The following is a 13,992-nucleotide window of genomic DNA, read 5'->3' on the forward strand; positions in this document are numbered from 1 at the left end:
GTGCATGCAAAGCTAATTTAGTAAATATGAAGAGTCGTATCAGTTAATTAATCTTTATCGATCGGTAACCATCCTACCAGACTGCGCCAAATAGTTGTTGAAAATTTGTTGATTTTCTAATCTTCGTAATGATTTTATAAATTACGAAGGATAAAAAAAATAGTAAAATAAGTTTAATACGATAAAACTTTAGATATCGTACGCCTGCTCCGCATCTTTCAGTCGTGGCGGAGATAGTATAGAGGGAGAGAATCGGAGAGTAAATTGTTTTTCCTCTGTTATTGCTAAATATCTTGTGTATCTGTATCTGTAGCACAAAGCAGATCACTTTTTTAGTTATTTCAGTCACGGCTATTTAATGTTTAATTCATATCGGCAATATCCTACCTGACTGCGCCACTCAATTGTTTAAAGTTTGTTCATCTATTGCAATTTTTTTTATAACAGAGTGGTGTATGGGCGGGTGGAGGCGGCGGCATGGGCGGGCTGCGCGTGCGCGGCGCCGCAGGCACCGGCGGGGCGAGGCGTGCGGCCGGCTTCCAGGCCGCGCTCGTCGCGCTGCAGCAGGGCGCGCCCAGCCCCATCACCGCGCTCACCATCAACTCCTCCTACGGCCTGTGAGTACAGTACAGTGCCCTGCAGTAATACAGCGTGGTGTATGGCACGGGCGGCGTGCGGCCGGCTTCCAGGCCGCGCTCGTCGCGCTGCAGCAGGGCGCGCCCAGCCCCATCACCGCGCTCACCATCAACTCCTCCTACGGCCTGTGAGTACAGTACAGTGCCCTGCAGTAATACAGCGTGGTGTATGGCACGGGCGGCGTGCGGCCGGCTTCCAGGCCGCGCTCGTCGCGCTGCAGCAGGGCGCGCCCAGCCCCATCACCGCGCTCACCATCAACTCCTCCTACGGCCTGTGAGTACAGTACAGTGCCCTGCAGTAATACAGCGTGGTGTATGGCACGGGCGGCGTGCGGCCGGCTTCCAGGCCGCGCTCGTCGCGCTGCAGCAGGGCGCGCCCAGCCCCATCACCGCGCTCACCATCAACTCCTCCTACGGCCTGTGAGTACAGTACAGTGCCCTGCAGTAATACAGCGTGGTGTATGGCACGGGCGGCGTGCGGCCGGCTTCCAGGCCGCGCTCGTCGCGCTGCAGCAGGGCGCGCCCAGCCCCATCACCGCGCTCACCATCAACTCCTCCTACGGCCTGTGAGTACAGTACAGTGCCCTGCAGTAATACAGCGTGGTGTATGGCACGGGCGGCGTGCGGCCGGCTTCCAGGCCGCGCTCGTCGCGCTGCAGCAGGGCGCGCCCAGCCCCATCACCGCGCTCACCATCAACTCCTCCTACGGCCTGTGAGTACAGTACAGTGCCCTGCAGTAATACAGCGTGGTGTATGGCACGGGCGGCGTGCGGCCGGCTTCCAGGCCGCGCTCGTCGCGCTGCAGCAGGGCGCGCCCAGCCCCATCACCGCGCTCACCATCAACTCCTCCTACGGCCTGTGAGTACAGTACAGTGCCCTGCAGTAATACAGCGTGGTGTATGACACGGGCGGCGCGCGGCGTGCGGCCGGCTTCCAGGCCGCGCTCGTCGCGCTGCAGCAGGGCGCGCCCAGCCCCATCACCGCGCTCACCATCAACTCCTCCTACGGCCTGTGAGTACAGTACAGTGCCCTGCAGTAATACAGCGTGGTGTATGGCACGGGCGGCGTGCGGCCGGCTTCCAGGCCGCGCTCGTCGCGCTGCAGCAGGGCGCGCCCAGCCCCATCACCGCGCTCACCATCAACTCCTCCTACGGCCTGTGAGTACAGTACAGTGCCCTGCAGTAATACAGCGTGGTGTATGGCACGGGCGGCGTGCGGCCGGCTTCCAGGCCGCGCTCGTCGCGCTGCAGCAGGGCGCGCCCAGCCCCATCACCGCGCTCACCATCAACTCCTCCTACGGCCTGTGAGTACAGTACAGTGCCCTGCAGTAATACAGCGTGGTGTATGGCACGGGCGGCGTGCGGCCGGCTTCCAGGCCGCGCTCGTCGCGCTGCAGCAGGGCGCGCCCAGCCCCATCACCGCGCTCACCATCAACTCCTCCTACGGCCTGTGAGTACAGTACAGTGCCCTGCAGTAATACAGCGTGGTGTATGGCACGGGCGGCGTGCGGCCGGCTTCCAGGCCGCGCTCGTCGCGCTGCAGCAGGGCGCGCCCAGCCCCATCACCGCGCTCACCATCAACTCCTCCTACGGCCTGTGAGTACAGTACAGTGCCCTGCAGTAATACAGCGTGGTGTATGGCACGGGCGGCGTGCGGCCGGCTTCCAGGCCGCGCTCGTCGCGCTGCAGCAGGGCGCGCCCAGCCCCATCACCGCGCTCACCATCAACTCCTCCTACGGCCTGTGAGTACAGTACAGTGCCCTGCAGTAATACAGCGTGGTGTATGGCACGGGCGGCGTGCGGCCGGCTTCCAGGCCGCGCTCGTCGCGCTGCAGCAGGGCGCGCCCAGCCCCATCACCGCGCTCACCATCAACTCCTCCTACGGCCTGTGAGTACAGTACAGTGCCCTGCAGTAATACAGCGTGGTGTATGGCACGGGCGGCGTGCGGCCGGCTTCCAGGCCGCGCTCGTCGCGCTGCAGCAGGGCGCGCCCAGCCCCATCACCGCGCTCACCATCAACTCCTCCTACGGCCTGTGAGTACAGTACAGTGCCCTGCAGTAATACAGCGTGGTGTATGGCACGGGCGGCGTGCGGCCGGCTTCCAGGCCGCGCTCGTCGCGCTGCAGCAGGGCGCGCCCAGCCCCATCACCGCGCTCACCATCAACTCCTCCTACGGCCTGTGAGTACAGTACAGTGCCCTGCAGTAATACAGCGTGGTGTATGGCACGGGCGGCGTGCGGCCGGCTTCCAGGCCGCGCTCGTCGCGCTGCAGCAGGGCGCGCCCAGCCCCATCACCGCGCTCACCATCAACTCCTCCTACGGCCTGTGAGTACAGTACAGTGCCCTGCAGTAATACAGCGTGGTGTATGGCACGGGCGGCGTGCGGCCGGCTTCCAGGCCGCGCTCGTCGCGCTGCAGCAGGGCGCGCCCAGCCCCATCACCGCGCTCACCATCAACTCCTCCTACGGCCTGTGAGTACAGTACACTCGTCTGCAATAATATATTACACAACGAAGGCTACAAAATGTGATACGATCTTATAGCACTATAAATAAGACCGGGATAGGGAGCGTCCGTGAACTGTAAGGGGCGTCAAAGTCACAGAAGGCCTCGTTTTTATTGTTGCGAAGTATAATGGTAAGTATATATTTGATGATTTTTTTTGTTGATCGAGGTAGATGGCAGACCCTCCAACGTGCAAGAGAGCGTGCGTTGCATCTTAAAGGCATTAAGCGTTGAAAGTTTGCGAACCGGGTCACGATCTAGACTAACTACGGAGTCACGGGAGTAGGCATGTAAAAAGACAATAATATATGTTAAGATATAATACACGGTGGTGCTTTTGAACGGCATTATCTAGATATTACTACAAGTGAAAAGCTGATTAAAAAATTTAAGCGCCACAAAACAAACGAAATTTCTGGTGTGACAGGCCATTTGGCCGTCCAAAAATATGCGTTTAGTGTTTTGAAGGTTTGTACATCGTCCTCAGGATGGCGTGGGGCGGCGAGCGCGGCGTGGTGGTGGTGGACGTGTCGCGGCGCGCCGTGGTGGCGGCGCTGGCCGCGCACGCGCTGTACGGCCCGCTCGACCCCTGGGGCCGCCACGCCGCGCCGCCCGGCGCCGAGCGCGCCCGCGAGCCCAGCCTCGACCAGGTCAGCGTCTCCCACGACCACAAACAGTTTTGTTTCATTTGCGATTTCTGTTCAGTTGTGCGCTCCGTGCCGCGGCCGTCGGCCTCCCCGGCCCCCGGCCCCGACATATCTAGCCGTAGTAACCCGGCTTGTTCTAGTAGCGACATATGGCATGGCATCGTTAGTTTCCTCTAGTAGACCCGACCGAGCGAATCTAGATTTAAGGTTCGTAGGTTCACGTCGCAGGAGTATCCTCCGACATGTCATATCGCACAGAACATCCCCGGTCGGTTTCGGCGCGCCATACCTCACTTTTCCCCTCCGTTCCCCTCAAGCTCGAGGACGGCTCGGCGCGCTCTCCTCCCGCCGCCGCGACCGCCCCGGCCGCGCCCAGCCCGGCGGAGCCCGACGACGACGAGCGCCCCAAGCTGGACGCCCGGAGGAAATCGACGCCCTGGAAGACCTTCAACCTGAAGCGCCAGCTCTCGAAAGTCGACCTCAAACTGAAGGCCGCGTTCGCGGTGCCCTCCGAACCGAACTTGGAAGAGAAGACGGAGGAGCCCGCTAGCACGTCGCAGTTTTACGATGCGCCGGTAGAGAAAGCGGAGATCGCGATAGAATCGTTGGAAGAGTCGCCCGAGAGTGAATCGCCGCGCGAGGATGAGGAGGGAAGCGCGGCGGCGTCCCCGGCGCGCGGGGATATGTTCGAGCGCATGCATAAAGAGTTACAAGAGCAGGCGCAGCCGGTCCCGAGCCAGCCTGCACCGACGCAGCAGGGCGACGTGTACGACCGCATGCACAAGGAGCTGCAGGAGCGCTGGCAGGAGCGCGACGAGGCGACGCGGCCCGACTCGCTGGCGCTGGAAGAGGCGCCGGTGCGGCCGCCGCGGGCCCGCGAGCGCGAGCAGCGGCTGCTGTCCGTGCCCAACATCAAGTACGGCAAGAAGGCGGAGGTGAGGGACCTGCGGCGGCCGGGCGCGGCCGCGGGGGCGCCGCCGGCCTCGGGCATCGGGAACCTGATGCGGCGCTTCAGTAAGTACCAGCTCATCGCGTCATCCATCTCACCCATCGCGCCGGGCGTAGCACGTGGCGTCCCGCTGTCGTTACGTAGCGTAGTTCTCGATTCGGATTGGATTGGAATGGTAATGGTTTGGCGTTTTTATTCATGGTTCACTAACGATAGCCCCTTTTCTCATTTTTAATACGGTAGAACGTTTTGGCTCGTTTGGTGAAGTAGTTAGATTTTTTAATATTAAAACGATGTACTAAAGCGGATGTAAAGAATACTTCTGAATAACTAATGATGGATAACTAATATTGACGAGTGCAGTTTTTATTAAGATTTTTATCATATGCTTTATGCTTTTTGTGATATTTGGCTTTTTATTTATTTTTTACTATTGTATCATATGAAATGTATAGTATACGATGCGTGTGCAGAAGATTACGCCGCGGTCTCGACCTCGGACTGATGAGTTTATTTTTTCCCCAAGGACAAGGAGTCGTCAGACGAGGATTCTAACTGCCTTAAATATCTATTCGCGGACTTCCTCGGTAACTGCTCATAATTCTGTAACTGCATCGAAAGTTCAGTAGGTGATCTCTGTGTTGTCGAATGTCTGGTTGAGACGTAGCGCTAAGGCCGGTAGAGGCTAGAGCACTCGACGCTTGTAGCACGCAGTAGCCGGCTCTGATGATCCTAATGTCCCCAGGGGAGTATCTAGCGCGGCTGTGCCCGCGACGCGAGGGGCGAGGGGAGGACGTTGAAGCGCCAGGTACGAACACTACTAACGGGGCACTACTAACTCAGCACAGAGATCACTAACGTAGGGCAGTGGTGCTGGTGGTGGAGGTGTTGGTGTTGTGGTTGTAGATAAACGGCGGGGCGGCGCCGGGCGTCGGCGGGGGAGGCGGAGGCGGCGGGGGCGGGGCGGGGCGGGCGGTGCGGCGGTCGCGCTCGCAAGGTACCCGCAAACTGCACAAGTGCCTGTCCACCGCCTCCGACGTGTACGCCGCGCCCCAACAGCATTCTCTTCTCACGACGCGACAGTATTGCAGTTTTGGTAGTACAGTCACCTTATTGTCACTCAGCCTCGTCTTTCCATTCTGAAACAGTCGCAATTTCTCTTCTTGGTTTTATGTTTCTTTTCGTTTCCCCTTTCTTCGGTTGAATCTGGCTCTAAATTCTTTATCAGTCGTCTAGTCTTCTTTACGACCTTCGAATTGGAATACTAAATTCACTCTTCACCCTATGAAAAACATAACTAATCTGAATGCTTTAAAGTTCTCAGCATATTCGACAAGTTAAAGTAACCGCACCGCACCCGAGTTTGCTTCACCCGGTGGTCTAGAATTTTACACGTGAATATTTAAAAACTGGGAGTAATTCGGTGCGACCGGCTTTTTGCAACTGATCCAAGTAAGATCTAGAAAGTATTGTTATTTTCATTTAATCTTTTCTTTTTGTTGTTTCTTCTACATTCACTCAACTACTTCTTTCCATTACTGATAATAACATATTAGTTGTGGCTATGAATTTGAAGAATATGTAATCAAACTTGAACTCTACTGAGACCATGACGCGCTTGATTAGATTCTACAAATTCATAGCGACAATGCTTAAATTTTGGTCAAAGACTTCCAAAATAAAACGATTCCTAAATCAATCATGATATACCTTGAATTGGCAATAAGTATATACTAAATTTACTCATTAACTCATTTAGAATTGGTCGATAAAAATTGTATGATTATCATTTGTTCAGCCCCATTTTGTTTTGCCGACGAGCATGGGTTCAGTTAGAATTTTTTGTATATTTATTTTTGACAAATTTCCAATTTCAGATCGGACTCATTTAATAGGTAATCATTGGAATATACCACGCCTCTGTCGGTTATGATTTACTTTCTAGCTGTTCTCCCAGTAGTTTCATGTGTTCATTGCCAACTTCTAGAATGAGATCCTGAACTTGTGTGTCCAATGTGACTGTCTTGTGGCTCCTGGCCTTCCGTGGGAGCACTTCCGCGGCTCGGCGTTCCGTGCGGCGTTTACCACTCAATATTCGATCTCAGGGGATCGGAGATACCTTCTGTGATCTCCTGAGGTCCGTCACTCACACATAGACACTAGCGCTCACTCATACACACACATATGCCACACGGCCGCCCGGAACGCCGCCGCCGCCGACTGGTGATCATGCTTGTAACGTTTGTGGTTTTGTTTGTCGGTACAGAACCACCTATTCCGCAGTCTCTCGCATCTATGGAGTACTTACACATTATGCAACCCAATGGTATCCAAACGTTTGCATCAACATTATTCTTTATTCCTTTTTCGATTTTATTTCCGATTTGCTTGAACGACACGTCATTAAGTGACACGTAGATGGTACGTTAGCGAAATTGTGGCTGTGACTGTATGTCATGTCTCCGCACACTTCGGTTGCACTTGATATGACTCCGTGGCATGACTCTAGATATAAGAGAAGGTGACTTACTACTCAAAACTATTTTATAATCTATCACTCTGTTGCCGGTGGGCGGATCTGTATGTTACATGTGCAATTATACGAGCGAGGCTTTCCATATTGTATCAACATGTATCCGTATTATCATTTCTATACTTTCCTCTTTAGTTTGAGACGTCGGTACTGTAATCACGAGCGCTCACGTTTTGTTTGTTTGCCTGTCTGCAAGACGCTCGCGTCAGTAGCGGGCCGCCATTGGCGCCTGTCACAATTATTTCTTAATACTCTTGTAAGCTGTTGAGTAACATTAATTTTCTTTTTCTAGCTCGACCACAAAGCAAAAAGTTTATATGGCTCGTTTTTGGCTGCCTCTATATTCGGCTGTCGTTATGTCTATGTATGCTTACGGTACTATCCTTATTAACGCACTAGTCGCATGCCCGCCCGCACCTCCTTTGTTGTAGAAGTTTTATTTGATTGCCGTAGACTTGTCTGTCCGTCCACGCGTTCGCTTCGTATAGCCGTGTGACTACTTGATACTTGGCTAGCGCCTTCCGCGCCGCGCCCCGCTAGAGGGCGCACTTAGTTGGTGTTGCGCGCGCCGTAGTGACAGGTAGAGGCGCCGCGCTAGTGGCTTCGCGCATTACACCATCCATCGCGCCTCACGCCACTAATTACTTTGCTAACTTTAAAAATTTCGTTTCTAACTCGGCGCTTCTCATTCATCTTACCGTTTAGAGCTGTTTATCAATGTGCTAACGATAATATAAGAACATTTTAAATCATAAGATATTTAAAGGGCTTGGTGTCTTGACTTTTAACTGTTTGTGATCGTGAACATTTTCAAGTCATAATGCCATTTAAATAATTCTAACTAACCAAACCATGTTCAAATTCGATGTAAACATTTCGACCGACTAGACGTTGTGTAAATAAGCTGAGATTGGACGGGCATGCAACCGACTCTTCCGGCATGATTGATATTTTTATAATTTTGGAGCACTGTCCAGTGAATGTGGCACATCGGATGGTTTCAGCGTATTTCACAACAGCACCGGCTGCGCTAGAGATAGCCTGCATTTCGTAGAGTAACCGGGCGTTGCTGGTCATAACTAACTAATCACTACCTGAAGCATTGACGATTAAAAGCACCACCAAGTATCAAGAAGGTTTGGAATTCCAATGCTGTGTATGAAGTGTATCACTCTTGCGGTAGATGTCGCTAAGCTCCCTAAGGCGCATATGAAGATTATGAAATTTATGAAGGATATAGCGGAAATATTCGTTGTCAACGGGTTCTCAGTTGAAAGAACGGCGGTCTGGTATGCCGGATCCGCGAGCTTTAGTCTAACTTGAGACAGTGATTTTTTCCTTTGATTAAAAAAATTGGAATCGTTAGCAAAAGTCTCTGTTTAATACATGTAAAATGGGTATGATTTAACTGGTCTAAAAAAAAAGTTTTGATTAGCAGACAAATCAGTTGGTCAGCAAGAATCTAACCTAAACCTTGCTGACCATTTGATTTTTCTGCTGACGAAAATATTTTTTATTGCTGAACATTTAATAAATTTCCAATGCCCAATACAATAAAATATCAAAAAATAAATATATCAATATCATGAGAAATATTCCAAGCCCTTTTATTCGTCAACGCATCACCCTTTTAATTTAACATCACCTCACATCACATAACAAAGTGGCCAAAGTAACGTTCAGCAGCGCCCGGCACCTTAGTGTATCGCGCGCTCCGGAGACAATAACTGGTGTGTTCTGTTGGCAACTGGCCGCGTAGACAAGCTGGACAGCTCGTTCTCGCGCTCGCGGTCCAGCAGCATGTCCAGCCTGGAGAACATCTCGCAGGAGGGCATCCAGTGTCTCGCGTTCGCTGACAGCTATACGAAGAAGTCAGGTGAGGACAAGTTCTAAATTGTTTGTAATTAAAGTTTGGCAGTTTGTAGCGTGACTGAACTCGCGACTTGTTAATTTAGTCGATCAACGCCATTTATTTTGCTTGTTTATGCAGACCTTTATATAAACAGTCCATGTACGGTAAATGTGCAGTGGTATATTTGATAATAACACACAATAAACGTCAAATTTTCTTAGTAGTAGTGTGAAATTTATTTCACCGCAGATTTAAAATAGCCGCTATATAAAACCTTAATATTATTCTTGATGTCAACTCCTATAATGCGACTGGTGATTTGAAGTTACGAGTTCCGTCATGCATAGTACCTACAGATGTAGTGCCTAATCGTTTTCCGTCGTATTTTCTCGGAAACGTTCGTATTTGTCATGCTGTTTCATTCAGGCTCAGTACTTTTTGTACCGAGACTGACTGAAATAGCAAGACACGTTCATACGTTTCCGTGAAAATACGATGCAAAATAATTATGCACTACATCTGTAACAACGTTCAAGTGCTTAAGCTTGTTTACTTTTGCTGATATATTATTGGTAAAGACAAAAAAATACAAAATATGATTGACTGTCCAGACCCGACGACGCTGCTGCCGACCCTGTGGATCGGCACGACGCTGGGCTCCGTGCTCACCATGATGATCAGCCTGCCCGAAGCCGACAATAGGCATACACAGCCCGTGGTTGTTTCCATGAGTGGTAAGTTGCCGTCAGTGACTCAATATCTGAGCGTATTTGTCCCGTAAATTTCTTTAGAGATATTTATGACGAAGTATTTTGATGATATTGATATTTTTGGTTGCCTGATAGAAGTCACTGACCAAACTACCAGAAATATCATTGAAATGTTAGAGGAACATTTTGATAAAAATGTCTCCAAAGAAATAGGCGGTTGCAACGCCCGTGATTTTGCCACCTGCCCCCTACATGACACTATCAAATAAGTAAAATAAAAAACAAATGTTTTTGGCGTTGTTAATCCTTCTTTTTTATTGTTTCCAGGTGGTCCTATTTTCAGGTTAAAAGGTTCAATTCTGGCGATGTCATTCCTAGACTGTAATGGTGCTTTAATACCTTATTCATTTGAGAGTTGGAAAGATGATGCGAAAGATGTAAGTGTTCTTATAAAAGCTTTTGACTGTGTCAAATACTTTATACTTATCTATTTTCAAACAAATTTAGTGTTTTCATTCATTAAATCGTTATTAATATTCAATATCTCTTAGTAGAATTACATAAAACACTTATAAATTTAGTAATTATAACATCCAGTAATTAGCGCTTGGAGTACCTCAGGGTACGGTTCTAGGTCCTACATTATTCATCACTTTTTCAGGTAAGAGGAAGCCGCGAACGAACGCCAACGAAGCAAAGCTCATCGAGCAGCGGCAGCCGCATGAGTCCCACGCCGGGCGCGGAGGGCGGGAGCGTCGGCGACCGCCAGTTCGTGGTGATCGCCAGCGAGAAGCAGGCGCGCGTGGTGGCGCTGCCGAGCCAGAACTGCGTTTATCGACAGCAGATTGTGGACACTGATTTCGTTGTTAAGGCTGAGATTGTTAGCTTGAAAGGTACCTACTTCTTTTTCCATTAAGTTTTTACTTGAATACATGAGGGGTAATATGTATTGTACTTATGTAAGTTTATGTGGTATATTCAACTTGCCGATATAACTACAACATCAATTAAAGTCGAGTCAGTCGATTCGTTATTATGACTCGGGGTGACGCAGAACTCAGAATACATTTTAACCGCCTTTGGAAGGGCAGTTTTTTTACGATAAAGCCCGTGGTCCAATTAATGTTTTTTAAACTTTTTGCTCTGTCCTCAACTTTACGCCAAGCTTGTTTATCACATTTATAAGGTACGGTAATATAAGGTTACGGTTCTTATTTTGAAACGTTATTTCAGTGACTTTTAATGTAAAAGACGGGCTATGGAAATGTTGCTCTGAAACTTTTTCACAACTAAATAAATGTAACCTAAAGTCCGTCACACCTTAAATCTCCTTATTGTAAATTCCAGATAGTGTATGTCTTGTCAATTACCTGTCAACGGGGCACCTGGCCGCGTACAGTTTGCCGTCTCTGCGGCCGCTCGTGCACGTCGACTTCCTCCCACTCTCCGAGCTCAGGTGAACACCACACCAATAGTTCTATACATCACAACGCCAGTTCTGATGCCATTCACTCAGCTATACCTGAGGCTGATAGGGGTTTCGATATTTGAAAAATTGATTTTTGACAGTTATGAATTGACCCTTATATATTATATTATAGGCTACCAGTTAAACGGTATGTCTTAGCTTTATAATGTATAAGTATCAACTAACTTTTACGTAACTGTCATGAATAAATTCTTACTTTACTCCGACTATAAGCTAACTCAACACCGACTTTGCACCAAAAAAGTGCGAAGCTACAATCGTCATACACTATATTGCTTACCAAGTCAGTGCAGTTCTGTTTGGCCTAACTTTAAGAGTGTTCTTCTTCTTAATTGAGCTCCGATGTATTAAATACGTTTAACCAATATAAGGATCAGGCAGGTTGCAGTTGAGTGATGGCATCGGGACTTGGGAAGAAACGTGCCCGGACGGATCTGAGGCACTGGATGTTGTGTCGCGCTCACGATAGTTGTCCCGTGACACACACCACCTAGACGATTCTCTGCACCAGACGAAGGCACTAAATGATAAACGGCTTATTTTTTACTAGACCTAGCCATTAGCTTTGCAAATTTTTCAGCATGAGAATGCTGTTTTTTCAGCTAACGATTTGTCATTTTTACGGTTTTCGCTATCATTCATCATCAGCAGAAGACCATTCGATTTGCTATTTTATCATTTGGGAGCCGGATGACAAGACTTCCTGTGAGTTTCGATCGGTGTTAGAAGCAGCCTAACGCGCGGCCCGCGGCAGAACCCTGCTGGCCTACCGTGAACATCGGAAATCGTAAACTCGTTCTCTGTCTCTCTATCGCTCGAATACGCTTTGAACGATCGAGAAGCAGATAAAGAAATTTAGATTTTTGATATTCTTGATAGGCCCCCTGACCACTGGGCCGCGCGCTGGGCCGGCCGCCGCGCCCACCGCTACCGTCGCGCTATTCTATTCACAACGTAGTCAAAATTGCAAATCTATCGAGCACCACCTGTGCTTCCGATATTTGGCACTCTTCATCTATTTTTCAGTTTTATGATATGACGCTCCCGTCACACATTAGACACACCACGGATTGAATCTGGACAGATATGAGACACCGATCCACTTTAACAGTTTACCCCGCACGGTGCAGTGCTAATGATTATTGTATATACACTTTTGACCTCTCACTGTCCCGACACACATCGATCGTTCATTGAATGTACCTAACACCGGATGCTATGCTAACCGAACCTCGTGATTTAACTATTGTGTAACCCTGCATCGCCCGTGGACTTGTCAGACTAGTTTACCTTAGTAGCAGGAGGAAGAAGCGGCGGCGAGCGGCCTCCCCCACTATCGGATCTAAGTCTGGAGACAAGTGAAGATATTCAGTACTTCTCTTGTTCCGTGAGATCCGATGGTAGGGGGAGGCGGCGCGCCTAGCTGCAGCGAGTCCATACTGACGGCTGTCTGTGTTCCTGGTAGCTTCCAGACACAGTCCAAACAGAGGGGTATCGTAGACCCAATGCTCTCCATATGGGGCCAACAGCTCATTGTAAACGAAGACACGGACCAGTAAGTCACCGACATACAATGACATGCGTTAGCCATGTTCCGCCACCATGTAATGTGGTCACTCCGGCCTCTGTTACGTTCTCTCTAGACATGTTTGTTCATGTGCGTCAGCTTCGACCCTCCCCTCCCTGTGTCCCACGACGAACGGTAGTAGCGGAGGAGGCACCTCGTCGCGCTCTGAACCATCAACTCTAACAGGACTAACCTACTAATCTGCCTCAAAGCGTTAGCTCATCTATCACATCCCCTGCACTTGCACTAATGCTACGGCCACATTAACGGGCGATTATTCGTGTTGCGTTGTCGCGATAAAAACTTCGTTTATTTTTACGGCGAAGTAAATGGCCACACAGAAAACTGTTTGGTCACACAATCATGTCGCGACAGGTCAACATTAGCCGAATCCCGATAATGTGGCCGCAGCATAAGGGTGTACGATGAGTTGCCTCCCGCCCAAGGCTGCTTGCGACTGTGCTTCACTAGTTCCCACTCAAACCCACTGCCCACTGTGCCCACTCTTCACACACCACACGCACTCGGCCCACATCAACTGCCGGTGCACCATCACATACCTACTCTACCAACACTTATAACCTCTTCTACAGTTTTCACTACACGATTTTGCTGTCTATATTGGCTGGTTCTTGTTCTCGCTCTTTCTACTTCCTTCTTCCTTCTTACCTCAATGCTGAAGCATGAAGGCTTTTGAATGTTCTTAGTTTGAATGTCTTTCGGAATGCAAATTTAGCAGTCATCTTTGTTAGATTACGTAAGCTTACGTGTTAGTTATAAATTTGATCCACTAGATTTCATCACTAAAGGATCTGAGGATACGCAAGGTGAGACATTTTTATACTCTGCGCAATTAGAAAATTAGAAATTTACGTTTTGTCATTAACTTCCCTCGAAGATTCAAAATTTTGTGGGAATCATCAAATTAATTGTAGTCGTGGAGTGATATGGATATGAAGTTTCTACAAAAAATAAACAGGTCCGCAAAGTTTAGCCAACTAGATTGTAAGTACGTTATCTTCCAGTAAGAATATCCACTGAAACGCAATTGTCCTGAAATCAGGTCCTAGCTTAACAATCCGATAAACCTTAACTAAAGTAGATT

At 49.6% G+C, this 13,992-nt stretch overlaps 1 protein-coding gene across 1 annotated transcript in view; it reads left to right on the top strand.

The window, feature by feature from the left end:
- LOC134794490 (uncharacterized) overlaps positions 1 to 13,992 on the top strand; it is a 94,594-nt gene that overhangs the window by 74,133 nt on the left and 6,469 nt on the right. Inside the window, exons 11-25 of the mRNA XM_063766303.1 lie at positions 448 to 617; positions 651 to 1,055; positions 1,089 to 1,493; positions 1,527 to 1,646; positions 1,680 to 2,084; positions 2,118 to 2,522; positions 2,702 to 3,106; positions 3,628 to 3,790; positions 4,105 to 4,801; positions 5,482 to 5,544; positions 9,029 to 9,145; positions 9,733 to 9,855; positions 10,159 to 10,268; positions 10,493 to 10,724; positions 11,179 to 11,287. Coding sequence (XP_063622373.1) covers positions 448 to 617; positions 651 to 1,055; positions 1,089 to 1,493; positions 1,527 to 1,646; positions 1,680 to 2,084; positions 2,118 to 2,522; positions 2,702 to 3,106; positions 3,628 to 3,790; positions 4,105 to 4,801; positions 5,482 to 5,544; positions 9,029 to 9,145; positions 9,733 to 9,855; positions 10,159 to 10,268; positions 10,493 to 10,724; positions 11,179 to 11,287 — 3,929 coding nt within the window. The remainder of the gene's footprint in view (positions 1 to 447; positions 618 to 650; positions 1,056 to 1,088; positions 1,494 to 1,526; positions 1,647 to 1,679; positions 2,085 to 2,117; positions 2,523 to 2,701; positions 3,107 to 3,627; positions 3,791 to 4,104; positions 4,802 to 5,481; positions 5,545 to 9,028; positions 9,146 to 9,732; positions 9,856 to 10,158; positions 10,269 to 10,492; positions 10,725 to 11,178; positions 11,288 to 13,992) is intronic.

The sequence above is a fragment of the Cydia splendana genome, chromosome 10, assembly GCF_910591565.1.
Source record: "Cydia splendana chromosome 10, ilCydSple1.2, whole genome shotgun sequence".
In the NCBI taxonomy this organism is placed as follows: domain Eukaryota; kingdom Metazoa; phylum Arthropoda; class Insecta; order Lepidoptera; family Tortricidae; genus Cydia; species Cydia splendana.